Below are 15,744 nucleotides of genomic sequence, written 5' to 3' on the forward strand. Positions count from 1 at the left end.
TAATGCCAGAGGCGTTTCAGAATGGCTGCTGAGTGGTGCGACTCACTTCTAGGAAGTTTTTTCTTAAGATTGCTATGTTAGGGTCCTGAAAGTAAACAGTTCAGACAGGTTGCTTTGATTTCCTTATGCTTTCAGACGTATTATAAAACATAAAGATTCTAAAAGTTTCTTTAAAAAATTCATTTAGAAGTGCACCCCATTGTGTGCAATGAGGACCAGTGATGGACAAACAAATAGAAATGCCTTTTATGTCTTATTATTTCCTTCATTTAGGCTCAAATAGGTACGACTAAAATGTCTCCCAACTAGACAGGCCTGAAAAAATATTGCCACTGTAACGACTTCTTTAAGATGGTATCCTCCTGACTGTGTTTGCTCTGACAGGCTACCTGAATGTTCTCTCTAATAACCGCTGGAGGGAGCGCTGGTGCCGCCTCAAGGACAACCAGCTGCTCCTTCACAAGGACCGGGATGACCTGAAAAGCCACATAGCTTCACTGCCCCTCCGAGGCTGTGAGGTCAGCCCCGGCCTCGATCACAAACACCCCTTTGCCTTCCGCCTCCTTCGTAACAGCCAAGAAGTGGCCGTACTGGAGGTGAGTTTGATTACGTACTTGAGAGATTTTCATAGAAAAAAAACTTTGTTGAGGGAATTAGAAATGCCTCAAACACCACTAAATCACACTTAGGCTGATGCAAGAAAAGATTGCTCCTTATTTTTTTATCTTCCTCTCGAGTGCTCAATATCTCCTCCACCCACAGTGATTTTTGTGTTTAATGTTGTTGGTCTTCACAAACTTCCTCCAATTGCCATCCAGTTTGTTTTGATTCTATTTCCTCACATAGTCTGCACGCTATCCTTAAACAATCCAATTATTATTATCTTCATTTAAACAGATAATAATAATAAGGAATTTAAAGTTTATAAGGATCCTCTTCTTGTTTTGGCTGGTCTTTTTGGGGGATCATTTGCCTCCATCTCACCCTGTTTCTACTGTCCTCCTTCACTAAATCATAAACCTTCTCTCTTTTTTAACATTTAACTCTTCACAGACACTGGCGGGATTGCATATTCTGTAACTCTGACTTTTGCCTTCAGGCCTCCTCCTCTGAGGAGATGGGTCGCTGGTTGGGGGTTTTGCTAGCTGAGACTGGATCTACCACAGACCCAGCCACCTTGCACTATGACTACATTGATGTTGAGACCACTGCTAACGTCATCCAGCTTGCCAAACAGTCCTTCTGGTGAGAGATGCATCCACATCATTTCACATGAATCTTTTTCTCTCTGGTTAATACCTGGAAGAATTCTTAAAGAATTAGTGCTTAATGTGTTTTATTTCTTATTTCATTAGCTCACAATGACTTATATGTTGAAACGTAGTATGTCTGGCTATTTTCCATTTTCCTGTTTTTATACGATCGTTACAACCGTTAATGATCCATTTTTAACTATTTTGTAGACTAAGAGATACAAAAATCCCAGGTAATGAAGATATATGAAGGGCACTGTATTTTTAAGCCTAAATCGTGATGTTTTATGTTTAGTTTCACCAGTAAGCGTGCCGTGTCTCCTAACCCATATCTGGACAACCCAGTCAGTGGCTATGCCTGCCCCACTGGTATGGCACTACACTATGATGATGTGCCCATAAATGGAATGGTAAGGACACAACTGCTTACTGATGTTGCATATGTACTGCAATGAAAAAGTGTGAGATAATTCACTTCAACACCCTCTAGTTTGCTTACAAACTCTTGGCTGATTCTTTCTTTGCTTTTCATTTTTTGCATATCATTAACATATTATTGGAAAATGTGTCATTTTTGTTATGACACTTTCAGAAGTTCCAGTGAGCCTGCATGATATAAATCTTTTTCTTTCCTAAAATCAAATTAGACCAGTTAAAGTAACGGTATGTACTTTGCTATTTGCAATAATGGTGCTCGGGCCCCTTGCATACCACAGCTTTTACCTTCTGCACTCATTGACCTCCTGACAGATTTACATATGAACCTGAGGGCTGAGTCAGTCTGCACCCAAAGAAGAGCAAAATTACACTGTTGCATGATAATAATGATATAAAACTAATAAAGACAAGCAGACAGAGAATATAACATTGTTTATTCATAAAAGATGCTATAATAAAGGAGTAAAGAGTAACCTGTGATTTAACGTTATAGGACTTGGATAAAAGCTCATCAACAATTAAAAGAGGAAACATTAAATATGTTTTCAGTCGTGGAGCAGTACTCTCCATTTTGGGAAGCTAAACTAAATTTGTTAAGTATTTCACATACTGCAGTAATGCTGCTATCATCTTCTTCCTTTCTGTTCTCCTTATCTCCCCCCCCTTTATGGCATCTCCTTATTCTTAAATCCTGTCTTCTGCTTATTGCATGCTCACCTGGTCTAACCCAAGGACCCAGAGATGCAGTACTCCACTCCCAGCACAGGGGGGCGCCAGCGGAAAGAGGAATTGCACTATGAAAACACTGAGCTCTATGAGAACATGCCCTCACCCAAGCTAGTCACCAGCTGTCCTCCCAAGCCTTCTTCTTCTACTGCTGCATCATCTTCTGCTTGTCACTACAAAACTCCTGTTTCTAAAATCTCCTCTAAGTTCCTCTCTGCTGATTCTAAAACTAAAGACTCCGCTCAGGTGACTAACACTGCTGCATAACCTTCATGTTTCTTTTTGCATTTCTGCATATTAACTGTCTAACAGTTCAGGGTTTGTTTTAACCTCCTCTTAACTTTTAGTGTTTTTAATTCTCCTTCGCTGTTTGTTTACTTTATGTATTTAACTGAACTGGAGTTTGTTTGCTGATTTTCTTCCTGTGTCATTATGAACACCAAACAACAAAAGTAGAGATGATGCCTGTCTCCTGAAGCCGAAAAGGAAACTGTCTCCTGTGATCTGTTAGGATAATAAGGTGCAGTCGTTTAGATATGTCTGATAATGCAAGAGAAGGATTTAAATTCAATTCTGAATTTAAAAGGAAGGAATGAAAAGAAGCTAATATGGGAGAAATGTAGTCTCTCTTTCCAGTCCCAGTTAGTGATTTGGCTGCATTATTCTGGATCAGCTTAGACTTTTTGTGAAACTTTTGGAACAAAGTGATAATTGAATTACAGTAGTCCAGTGTAGGAAAATTAATGAAATAATAAAAGTGTTTGTAACTTTTGTGATATTGAGTGCAATCCAAGTAGAAAACCTGTGGCATAAACAACAGTGACACATTTTTCTTTGAAATGTTTTTTGTTTTTTATTTTTATGGAAGAGCATGTTGGTACAGTTTTGTATGTGTATAGCTTATATGCATTGCTAACATCTATTTGAAGGGTCATTTGAATTGTGTCTTTCCTGTTTGTTCAGCTAAAGGGAAAGAAGGGAGCAACAACCAATGGGGTGGCATCAAAACAGAAGGCAGAGCCAAAGAACCAGCCAAAGAAGAATGGAGTCATTGCCACAAATGGGACTGCGTCTCTGAGGCGCAACAACTCCAGTAAGTTTTGAGATTTGAAGATACCAACAGGAAGTCATCTTGAATTGAAATATCACCCACCTTTCCCAGTCAGATCTTGCTCTGTAAGGAATAGCAGACAGTGTGTCTGGCTTCTCACCGCTGATTGCTTTCAAGCAAAATTCTGTTCCACAGCAATGTGGAAAATGCAGGATATCTAAATTACAGTTGGTTTAAGTAGAGGGGAGTAAATAACTGAAAGCCTTTAAACCTATCCTACCCTCGAGACAATCCATGTGACACATGTGGGCCAGACTTGAGCCTCCTGCCAACTCCAGGGTAAGAGGCACGATAGCAGAAACAGACCCTAGCTCATTGGAAGAGAGCGAAATGTGGTCGAGTTAATCCTTGTGGTTCAGAAAAATATTTTTTGCCTAATGTGTGAACGAGGAGGGTTGTAACCACTTAGTGTAGCTTGCAATTCCTCCAAATGTCAGAATGGAAACACCAAATGTTTCATGTTGGGTTTAGAGTACCACAGATAAGAGTGCTAAATTTGAAACTATTAGCAGCGGTTTATATGACTGATTCTTCATAATTATTCACAATGAGTGTATTTTTCACGGAAACATAGGCCTGGCAATTAATTCCTGCGGAAGGCACTGAGGTCAATGGGTTTCTAAGCAGTTCATCCCCCCCCCCCCCCCCCCCCTCTCTCTCTGCTAGCAAATGACCTCAGTCTCTAGCTTCTAACTTTTTGAAACCCGACTTTTCTTGTGTAGATGGGGACCAGTGTAAGTATGGGAAGAACCGTGTGGAGGCTGATGCCAAGCGACTGCAAGCAAAGGAGGAAGAGATGATGAAGAAGAAGCAGGAAATCAGAAACCACCTGACCCAGCTGAAGAAGGAGAGGAGAGACCTTCGTGCTGCTGTGGAGGCAGCGGCTGGTAAGAGAGAGAGATAGAAACGTGCTTGTCATTAAAAGACGAGTTTAATAAAGTAATATTTCTCCTCTCTCTCACATTAGGCAAACGCTCACATATTTCACTATCAGAGCGCCTGAAGAAGTTGGAAGAAGAGTGCAAACTGAAGGAGGAGGAGCGGGTGAACCTGGAGCTGGAGCTAACTGAGGTGAAAGAGAGCCTGAAGAAAGCCCTTAGCGGAGGTGTCACCCTGGGCCTCACCATCGAGCCGAAAGCTGGCTCCTCTGGCCTCCAGGTGAGTATGAAGTTACTTTATAAGTTTGTGCTGCCACGTTAGTGTACTTGATAGGTTAGTAGCTTGAACCTATTTCGCTGGAACGTTGAAGACAATATGTCTGTGAAGGTTCTCAGTCATCCAGGTCAGGCACGTGCAGAGGGTGGGGCTAGAATGGCTTGAGCACCCGCCCCTTTCCTGATGGGTGCCCAAAGTGCCCTTTTGTTGAGGCAACTTTTTAAAAAAAAATTATTATTATTATTTTTTTTATGTGTGTGTGCGTGCGGAGTCCTGTCTGTGCCCCTCAACAATAATATTTAACTATTAATCACAGTTTTGCTAAATAAAAGGATCTGGCTTGCATCAGTCACATGATCACATTTAACCAATGATCGCCCTTGACGGCAGAACGCGCTGGTTATGAGCCGGGAACGAGCTCACAAAGAGCACGCGCATTTTTAGCGGTCCGGAGCTGTAGGAGAGACACAAGTTAACTCAGAGACACAGACTGATGCCACAAAACCAGTAAGTAGGTGTACAGCGTACACTGTAGTGTGTAGCACCCAGGAGTATTGGCTTATTACGTACACGTTGGTAAGCTGTCTTGTGGCAACTGACGAACTGAAACAAACGAGCGTGCTGTGTGTGCAACAGCGCGACAAACATTACCTGTCCTTTTATTAACTGCACAAGTAGTGCTGGTCATAGCTGCTGGCTACCTGGCTGTCATGGGTCTGTAGCTCTGTCACCGTTTTAGGGAACATATTTAGTTTTAAAGTAAGTTTCCGGGCTTTTCCTGCCTTTCTGGAGGGATTATATTTCACTAAAAAACGATCTAATATGCATGTCCACATAAAAATTATTATAATTATAATATATTTAAAAACACAAGCTGTATTTTAAAGAACATACATTAAGAAGCAGATTATATCAGATTTATATTTTAAATAAGACAAAATTTGGATTTTACAGTAGTAAAATTATTGTATCTCTACAGTTTTAAAAATGTAATAAGCTTTGCCCCTGCACAGAGTGGATAGTGAAACAAATGGAATCATCATAATGACATTATTTCATATTTATTACTTCCCCCTCCTCATTGCTTTATTATTGTAGCTCTAGTAATAAATAATAATGTAAGGATTCTGGATCAGCACCGTGATGCCCATAGTATATACAGTATTCTGAAGAAGGTCTAAAATGTCACTGTGTGTGCGTGCATGTGTGTGTTTTATGTATATGGATTTTCTAAAAAAAATATTACTCATGATATAACATTGTCCAGACATGGCTGGTAAGGACATGAGGAGGAAACAGCAGGAGCTGTGTGAGGCTACTAAAGGCAGGGCTATAACATTTTTCTGTCATCATTTTATTATAGATTAAGTGCTGGAGTTGTTAGGTGTGGATAATTAGATTATAGTTTATTGCAACAGCAAGTTGTGCCTTGTTCTCACATAGCAAGTGGAGAGTGATATATGAAATGATGGGATGGAAGGAAGAAGAGAAGCAAAGAGTGATTCACAGGCAGAGCCTAAATTATTTCTCACAGTTTTTGTTGCCTTATGGTTCCAAGCGCTGTCACCAATCTTTGCATTTTGTTATTATCTCATGACACTTGTTTAATCAGCTACCATCTCTCCTATGGACTCTTTAATGTCTACAGTCTCAGATCAACACAGCCCTGCCCTTCCCATATTAGATTCTTGATGAATGTGTGTTGTTGTTATTCAGCCTGGTTCAATGTGCCCCTTTTTAACTTTGAGCACCCGCCCCTTTAAACCTCTCTGCACGGCCCTGATCCAGGTCATCGTAGTCAAAGGAGCTTGCAAAGAAAAGCGTCTGGACTTCTTTAAGTTACTTGAAGACGTTTCACCTCTCATCCGAGAAGAAGCTCCGGCAGCCTCGCCTCTGTCAGTGCGCCCCAGGGTGGCTGTGGCTACAATGTAGCTTGCCATCACCAGTATGTGAATGTGTGTGTGAATGGGTGGATGACTGGATATGTAAAGCGCTTTGGGGTCCTTAGGGACTAGTAAAAGCGCTATATAAATACAGGCCATTTACCATTAGCGTGTTTTGCATATTAAGTTTGCTTAACACCTGGCTCTGCCAGGAGCCTGCATATATACCATCATGGCCTGGAAAACAAGATCTGGAAGTGATATCAAACTTCACACTTGTAAACAATTGTATCATAAGAGCAACTAGAAAGTGCATTTTCTGAAGAAACTGCAGTGTGAATGCTTGAATCTGAATGTATGCACTGAAATGAATTAATTGCTGAATTTTGAGTTAAAAATATTGAATGAGATTAAAAAAAAACAAAAAAAAAAAACGAATTTAACCTGAAAACAAAGGTGCTGAACTGCTAAAAGCTGAAGGTTACACAGAAGAAGGAGTTGGAAAAAAACTGAAAATGTTTTAATTGTAAATTAGAAAAACCTAAGAAATGAGAAAAGAACATTTAGAGTCAGAAAACATCTGAATGAATATTAAAAGGTCATATTCTTTGAATCACTGAATGACTCAAATGTGATCCCTCCACTTTGATCCACACAGTTTAAAAAGTTTACATCTCTGAGCTTTGAAAGACAAGATGTTGGAAAAAGAACAACGATGGCGACGTTTTGAGGGTAAAATGATGGCTGTGACACTGTGGACACAGGAGCAGTTGAAAGAGAAGTGCTTAAGATGAATCTTGGTACAGTGGCAGGCAGAGCTCGTTAAGCAGGCAGGTGTGAGCCTGGTTGCTATAGTGACTGCACCCAATGGCTCCATACACACGACACAGACATGCACCTCACTTTTGCTGCTTAAAATGAACAGAAAAGTCAGGCCGAAACAAATCGTTCCCAAATTAAAAGTACAAGTCGTATTGACAAAATTCTTTCACCGTGAGCGACAGCAGCTTCTAGTCTACCGAATTCTCAGTTTTCATGCCTGTGGAGTTTATTATATGGACGTGGTGACAGTGGAAAGACACCATGCTCTTCTGATTTTCAAACGAACCTTCTGAGCCATTTTAACATTAGAGTCTATGGAAGAGTTGGAGGGAGGAGGCTGTGCATTGGTGACATTTATGAAAGAACCATAACACCTAGTACAATAGTAAACACATTGGATGAAAGAGGACCGCCATGGCTACGTTTTGAGGGTAAAATCATACCTGTAGAGCAAACGCTGTGGACACAGCAGCAGTTTTAAAAAAGATTTTAAGATTAATTTTTTTGCTCCTCTCACTCTAGCAGTTGAGCTGTCTCACTCTAGCCCCAACATTCCGTCCCATACACACCCATTATAAACTCTGAAACGGGTGAAAAAACATCATGAAACTTAAACTGGAACTGAAGAAAAAGTATAATAGATATTGAAAAGATAAATGCAAGTTGAATAGTTGAATGTCTTGTCTTCGTTTTAAAGTTTGAATGGTGGCTCTATGTCAATGTATGTGGAAGTAGTAAGAGTTTAAAAATGAGTAAGTTGAATGAGGATTTGAAGGGTCTCCCCATTGAAATACATTATAAATTTTTGTTGAATAAAGTTGAATAAAATTAAAAATATAAATGTTAAAAATATGAAAAATGGAAGCAGTGTTGTCCAAAAGAATAGGAATCTAACGGTGTTTGAATGGTTTTTCTAAGTTGAACGGTTTTGAAGGAGTAGGATTACAAAAAACGTACGGAATACAGAATAAAATATAATAACTAGAAAGTGCATTTTCTGAAGAAACTGCAGTGTGAATGCTTGAATCTGAATGTATGCACTGAAATGAATTAATTGCTGAATTTTGAGTTAAAAATATTGAATGAGATTAAAAAAAAAGAAAACAAAAAAAACGAATTTAACCTGAAAACAAAGGTGCTGAACTGCTAAAAGCTGAAGGTTACACAGAAGAAGGAGTTGGAAAAAAACTGAAAATGTTTTAATTGTAAATTAGAAAAACCTAAGAAATGAGAAAAGAACCTTTAGAGTCAGAAAACATCTGAAAGAATATTAAAAGGTCATATTCTTTGAATCACTGAATGACTCAAATGTGATCCCTCCACTTTGATCCACACAGTTTAAAAAGTTTACATCTCTGAGCTTTGAAAGACAAGATGTTGGAAAAAGAACAACGATGGCGACGTTTTGAGGGTAAAATGATGGCTGTGACACTGTGGACACAGCAGCAGTTGAAAGAGAAGTGTTTAATATGAATCTTGGCACAGTGGCAGGCAGAGCTCGTTAAGCAGGCAGGTGTGAGCCTGGTTGCTATAGTGACTGCACCCAATGGCTCCATACACACGACACAGACATGCACCTCACTTTTGCTGCTTAAAATGAACAGAAAAGTCAGGCCGAAACAAATCGTTCCCAAATTAAAAGTACAAGTCGTATTGACAAAATTCTTTCACCGTGAGCGACAGCAGCTTCTAGTCTACCGAATTCTCAGTTTTCATGCCTGTGGAGTTTATTATATGGACGTGGTGACAGTGGAAAGACACCATGCTCTTCTGATTTTCAAACGAACCTTCTGAGCCATTTTAACATTAGAGTCTATGGAAGAGTTGGAGGGAGGAGGCTGTGCATTGGTGACATTTACGAAAGAACCATAACACCTAGGACAATAGTAAACACATTGGATGAAAGAGGACAGCCATGGCTACGTTTTGAGGGTAAAATCATACCTGTAGAGCAAACGCTGCAGACACAGCAGCAGTTTTAAAAAAGATTTTAAGATTAATTTTTTTGCTCCTCTCACTCTAGCAGTTGAACTGTCTCACTCTAGCCCCAACATTCCGTCCCATACACACCCATTATAAACTCTGAAACGGGTGAAAAAACATCATGAAACTTAAACTGGAACTGAAGAAAAAGTATAATAGATATTGAAAAGATAAATGCAAGTTGAATAGTTGAATGTCTTGTCTTCGTTTTAAAGTTTGAATGGTGGCTCTATGTCAATGTATGTGGAAGTAGTAAGAGTTTAAAAATGAGTAAGTTGAATGAGGATTTGAAGGGTCTCCCCATTGAAATACATTATAAATTTTTGTTGAATAAAGTTGAATAAAATTAAAAATATAAATGTTAAAAATATGAAAAATGGAAGCAGTGTTGTCCAAAAGAATAGGAATCTAACGGTGTTGGAATGGTTTTTCTAAGTTGAACGGTTTTGAAGGAGTAGGATTACAAAAAACGTACGGAATACAGAATAAAATATAATAATAATAATAATAATAATAAAGATTACAACAACAATACTGTGAATGCTTTTCAAGCATTCACACTAATAAGCATTCAACATCAGCAAGACAAGTGTCATGTGCAGGTTTTCTCAAATCAGTAAACTACAACTATTACCATAATTCGCCTCAGACATTGATCATCCCATGTACTCAGTCAACATTAATGTAATCGGTGACTTCCCTTAAGCAAAGTCACTCCACTCATATATTACTAGGAGCTCAATAGTGGCCAGCTAATGAGCCCCATACTAAACTATTCCATAAACACTGCATCTCTTATTTGTTTTTCTCTTAGAAAAAACAAACATTAGCAACACACATTGACCATCGGTGGTCAGGCACAGGTCGACAGGTTCCAGAGGTGCCATAAAAACACCATAAAGTTAGCCATCCATAGCTGTGGAAAGAATGTTATTCACATCACCAAAGTAACCTTCACATTTTCCCAAAAACACAGTGTAACAGCATCACAAACTCATAACCTGTAAACACAGTTTCTTCACACATAAACCCAAAAATTCTGTAGTAAAAAAACCATTAACTAGTCCTCTTATAAATCACATGATCAAACACATGAAGAACTGTAATGCTGTAGAAAAGAAAATGCAAATGTTAGCGCTGCGCAGGCGTATGCATACTTTCTCACAGTGATCTCTGTGAGCAACACAAGGTAGTGAATAACACCCCTGGTAGATGCACAGACACAGAAAATGGCATTTAAAAGGTAAAACCATCACGCAACCTCGAATGTTGCTGTCAGCCTTCTGCACCTGTAAAAAGAAACACACATACACTGCACCTTTGTCAGGTGGGGGTTAACTTCGCACAGTCGTGTTACATCAGTAAAGTCTTGTCAGCTTTTACCAGTCAGTCAGTTTTTTTCTCTTTCACTCATTCATTCATACATTCTTTCTTTCTTTGCTGATAGTGGAATCGATCGTCGCATTTAGTTTCCACTCTTAGCAAAATGACGTCATTTCAAAAAGAAAAAGAAGAACTTTAGCTCGGATTACATCGCTGAATCCTTTTTGGGCAGGGACTCTCATTTTCTAATTGCATCTCCCAATTTACTATATTAACAACTAAATTAGTTGTACTCACAGTACTCATGTTTCCTTCATATTTTTGTCTTGTATAGTCACCAGCAATGCTGCGACGGACACACGAGTCTTCTCCATTCTCCAGCTGTGACACCAGTGACACCGAGTCCTGCTCGCTGCCGGTCAACAGCGCCTCACTGCTCTACCGGCAGCAGGGCAACCAGAAGCCCTCAGCAGTCCGGGGACATGTCCTCAGGAAGGCTAAGGTCAGAGGTCACGCTACACAACGCGACTGGCACCAGTCTTTCTCTGAGAATATGATGTGCCTTTAACTTTACATCTCTGACTAGCTCTGTCTTTTGCAAAACTTCAAACTATGCTGGGACCTTTTTGGAAGCACATTGTTTGATCCATTGTTTGGTGTGGACAGGGTCTTTTGTTTTTGAAATCTGGTTTTATTGTCTTTGACTTCCCTGTTTTGTGTGATGTGGCTCCAACAGTAGGCTGAGTATTTTAAGCAATCAGCTTCTTGGAACCTTCTGAAAGGCTCTGATACATCTAAAAGATGCATTCCTCGACTTAAGATCGACATATTTAAATATGAATGTAACGTTAGTATCCCCATTCTTTTAGTCATATGTAATATATGTAATTTTAATTACATTTGTCTTGAACCTGTGTGGTAGCAGTGGAAACAGTGTGAGTTAGCTCATAACAACTTGCATAAGAATGATCGGGTCAGCAGCGTTATGGTTCAGGATTCCTGCAGTGCAGAGAACAGCTGTGTGTGTGTGTGTCAAGGTCCACAGAGGAGTTCCACCAACTAGATAACCAGTGAGGCTAATAAAGATGGTTAATAAAGTTTGTATTTCACTGCATGCTACAGTGAACTACAAGCGAGTTTAAGTACTCCACAAACACGTACACAAGTGTGATGTAGTTGCTCATTTGATTTGGTACTGACTAGCAATGAAAAATGCATTGAGGTAGTAAACAAATGAGAGAATCCCAGTAAATGCAAATACTTGCAATCTGTGTACAAGTATGCAAACCAAATCTTTGTGTTTGTTTGCAGGAATGGGAACAGAAGACCGGCACATAAACCCATCACATACACCCTTGCATCAGTCTTCCTCCAATCTCTTTTTTTGAAATTGTGTATATATTTATTTAAAAAACAAAAAACAAAACCTGTTCATACCGTCAGAAGGTGTGCTGAGGAGGATACATGCATAGCATTCACATGTACTAAAACACATGCCTAGTTTGAGTATACGGTAAGTACCACAACATAAACTTTTATACTATTGAGCATGTTCAGTGTACTTGGTTGTGCAACTTGTGTTTTCCGCTTTGACATCTTTTCAAGCAAACACCTGTCTTTATTTTTCCTCTCAAAATGTGTTCCAGCCATTTGAAGTTAAAAAGGTCCAAGGTCAAAACCAAGTATTTATTTGTAAATGTTAAAGGAAATACTAGCTTCCCTGTGTTTATTTATGTTGACGTATTTAAAGTATTTTCGTAGAGTCTGTGGCTTTGCTCACACTCCATTTTCCCACAACATAATTGGTCATCAGTCATGATGCCTCTGTTGTAGTAACGATAATTGTAACACACACCAGCCTGGCAACAATGTAGCTCCTCTCTCATTGATGTTTGAAGAAGTACAAATACAATTGTCCCAACTGTCAGAAACACCGACTCATGGCTAGCAGAAGATTTTGTTAATTGTGTTAAGTGTTTTCACACACAGATCATGATGAATCACACTTGAAGTGTGTTTTAATATGAATGTCCATATTTTATATCTGTGACTTTATTGCTATGGGTAATCCAATGGTAAGTTTGTGTTGGTTTGGTAAGTTCCTTGTTTATTCTGTTTGTTTCAGCTTTTCTTTTTGCATTAAAACAACCATGACTGAATACAGACGTGTGGTCTGGACAACTTCCAAAGAGATGTCTTTTTCTGCCAGTTTAGAGAAGTTTATGAACAGAAAGCTGACCATCTAACTGAAAGTAGATTAGATGCTGAGTCAAATATAAATATAACCTGTTAAATTCACATATTCGATTTCACATATAAGATTTTTTTTTTTTTTTTTAATATATGTGGTGAAATATGTGAACATTGTTAATATAAAGAGTAGGCGGGGCAGAAAAGACAGGAAAGGTGTAACACTTAAAGAACAACAGGATGCCTTACAGTTAGATTAGATTGTTATAGCCAACCATGTTACTAAGTGAAATTAGTGTGCATGGCATGGGAAGCTCGCTCATTCTGTGAAGGCACCATTAATGATGTAAACAAGTTTAGGAACAACATACAGTCAGGTGACATTTTTTAAGAGTACCTGCCAGCAGTCCAGACTCTCACTCACTGGTGAAAGTTAAAATTGAAAATATGACAAATTAGACCAGTTTATCAAGAAAGGCCAAACTGGTGACAGACCCAAATAAAATACATATTATACAGCCTATATGTTTATTAAAATGTTTCTAATTAAGGCCTCACTAAGAGCATCATCATCCATGCTTTGTAATAGTTGTATTGTTAATGGAGAACTTGCGCTTCTTTCTGTGTGTGTGTGCTTGTGTTGCTCAGAGATGTCTTCATGGCACATTGCAAATCCTTCAACATTACACTGACTAAAAGGGGGGCACTTGTAAACTCACACTGCTGTGTGTTCTGCTCAATCAAAGACTGTGAGTTTGATTTCCACACTGTTAAACACACATACATTCATCAGTGTCACACTGATAATGGTGTTTCTTTTCTGTTGTTGTTGTTTTTGGACGATGTTTCACTGCCTAAGCTTTGCTACTATGTATATAAGGCTAATTTACTTTATGGGGAGTGTTGACAGATGTAGTGAAAGCATGCACTCAGTTTGGAACTCATTGAACACACAGACACTCACTGGTTCGTGGTGATGTAAATATTTCCTGTCTCCTGCCTGCCGGAATGATATCCCGAAGGTTTTACAAGCATGTTAGCTTAAAGATGGGACAAGAGATGGTGGTCAGCAAGTGTTGACCTGCAACAAAAAAGGATGTCTGATGTCAGTAAATGTGAACCTGCTGTACATAGCTTGGTAAATGTAGTACTGTAGAAGGGCGGGAGGGCTTTGAATTTTTTTTCTTTTTTCTTTTGCACCATATACATTTTCTCTTGTTTTATATCACAGACAGTCTCCAACTCGGGGACAGGCACACTTGTACATAAATTAATAAACCTCCGAACAAACCGGCCTCGGACTTTGTGCCTTATTGTTGGTTCTTTTCAAAAGTAATGTAATGTAATGCAATGTAATGACCACAGAACAGTTTTCCAATCGTTTTAAATGAGCTTTGGCCCAGGGCAAATGGCAGTGTTTCCAGACCTATTCACATCTGGCTTCTTCTTTAAATGTTAGAACTTTAACCTGAATTTGTAGATAGATCTAGATATAAACTTTTCATAGACATTGGAAGGAACACTTCCAGAAATCAGTGTTCTACAGGTTATGCACATCCAATACTCAGAATCCATCATCATTCCTAGCATTAAAAGTGTAAGAGGTTAGAACTTTTCTAGTGACAGAGTCAGAGTTGGAAATTTTCTTTAAATTTGTCAGTAGAGTTTCACTTTAGTCATGTGTATGGTAGAGCTAGTCTATAGAGCTTCATCAGGACAGAGTAGATTTCACGGTTCTACAATTCTCATGTCAGAAGAAGCTTTTATGTTGTTCTTTGATGGTCAGTGTACGTTCACAATTATTTTAATTTTGTTGACACAGACAAAAGCAGAAATTTTCTCAATGTATATTTTGCAAAAATGGAAGTTTTTTTCTTCCAATTTTTGTTTTTTGATTAATTCAAGCCATCAAACCCAGCAAGATTTAGATAGTTTGTGTGTAGCTGACTGACAATAATGAATCCATTTAGAAAATAATTGTACTTTTTAATAGTGAGAACGTAGTGATGGATGTTTACTGATTAGTGGATGACTGGAATGTATAGTGTATGATTGTAATTTACAAAATATAACCAGAGGTGATGTGATGCTTGTGTGATTTTTTTTAACAGGACCCTACAGTAGGATGAGTACCCTAAGTTCACCAACCTTTTGATGGCTAGGTGTGCAGTTCCTGCTTTAAATGCATTCACTTTTTACATTCAGAAATTTAAATCAAGAGGCAAGAAATGTTTGCACACACTTATGAACTTAAATCAATAAGTGTATTGATGTATGCTCAATCATCCAGGTAAGGAAATCTTAAAAAGTTGATTCTGTTCATCAAGTCTTATCTTTTTTTAGTGGGAGAAACATTTTGTCACTCATCCAAAAAAGGTACATAAGATGAATAGAATAAACTTTTGCCGGTTAGAATAATAGTGTCACTGCCCTCTGCTAAGACTGGAGATAATATAAGGAATGAGAGAATTGACAGCTATTGTGTTATTTCGCCCTGTCATCGTTCTTTTAACTCTAAGTATCATAAAGTAATGTGGTGACATGTGGAAGGATGTGTTTCCAGACAGCATTTTAGGCACGAGTTAGGCTGTAGGTTGCAGGCACTGATCTCACATTGTGTAAGTGTAGCTGGTTCTAATAGTCTGAGCTGCTTGAAGCTTTATTCGTGAAGAGCACATTAACTTACAAAAACCGTTGCTAGCTAGTTCAGCTGGGTAATATTTTCTTAGAACAGCGGGGCTACATGCGGTGATGCTAGAATTAGCCATGGTATCAAACTACCTTCAACAGGTGGTCAAGCTGAGTCCACAGGCGCACTACGTTTCCCCGGAGAGCTCCTTCATTCTTCATATATCCGTGT

General features: G+C 38.8%; 1 protein-coding gene across 5 annotated transcripts in view; it reads left to right on the forward strand.

Moving 5' to 3' along the window:
* afap1 (actin filament associated protein 1) overlaps nucleotides 1-12,853 on the forward strand; it is a 95,958-nt gene extending 83,105 nt beyond the window's left edge. For 4 of the 5 annotated variants that reach the window (XM_080299782.1, XM_026157932.2, XM_026157914.2 and 1 more), the window contains exons 10-18: nucleotides 385-596; nucleotides 1,100-1,245; nucleotides 1,549-1,663; nucleotides 2,424-2,663; nucleotides 3,381-3,510; nucleotides 4,251-4,415; nucleotides 4,496-4,686; nucleotides 11,029-11,196; nucleotides 12,006-12,853. In XM_080299782.1, the coding sequence (XP_080155908.1) occupies nucleotides 385-596; nucleotides 1,100-1,245; nucleotides 1,549-1,663; nucleotides 2,424-2,663; nucleotides 3,381-3,510; nucleotides 4,251-4,415; nucleotides 4,496-4,686; nucleotides 11,029-11,196; nucleotides 12,006-12,032 (1,394 nt within the window). In that variant the 3' untranslated portion in view covers nucleotides 12,033-12,853. The remainder of the gene's footprint in view (nucleotides 1-384; nucleotides 597-1,099; nucleotides 1,246-1,548; nucleotides 1,664-2,423; nucleotides 2,664-3,380; nucleotides 3,511-4,250; nucleotides 4,416-4,495; nucleotides 4,687-11,028; nucleotides 11,197-12,005) is intronic. The other variant, XM_026157941.2, reaches the window with a different exon arrangement.
* The last annotated feature ends 2,891 nt before the right edge of the window (nucleotides 12,854-15,744 follow it).

This window comes from Astatotilapia calliptera, chromosome 3 (genome assembly GCF_964374335.1).
Source record: "Astatotilapia calliptera chromosome 3, fAstCal68.1, whole genome shotgun sequence".
NCBI lineage: Eukaryota > Metazoa > Chordata > Actinopteri > Cichliformes > Cichlidae > Astatotilapia > Astatotilapia calliptera.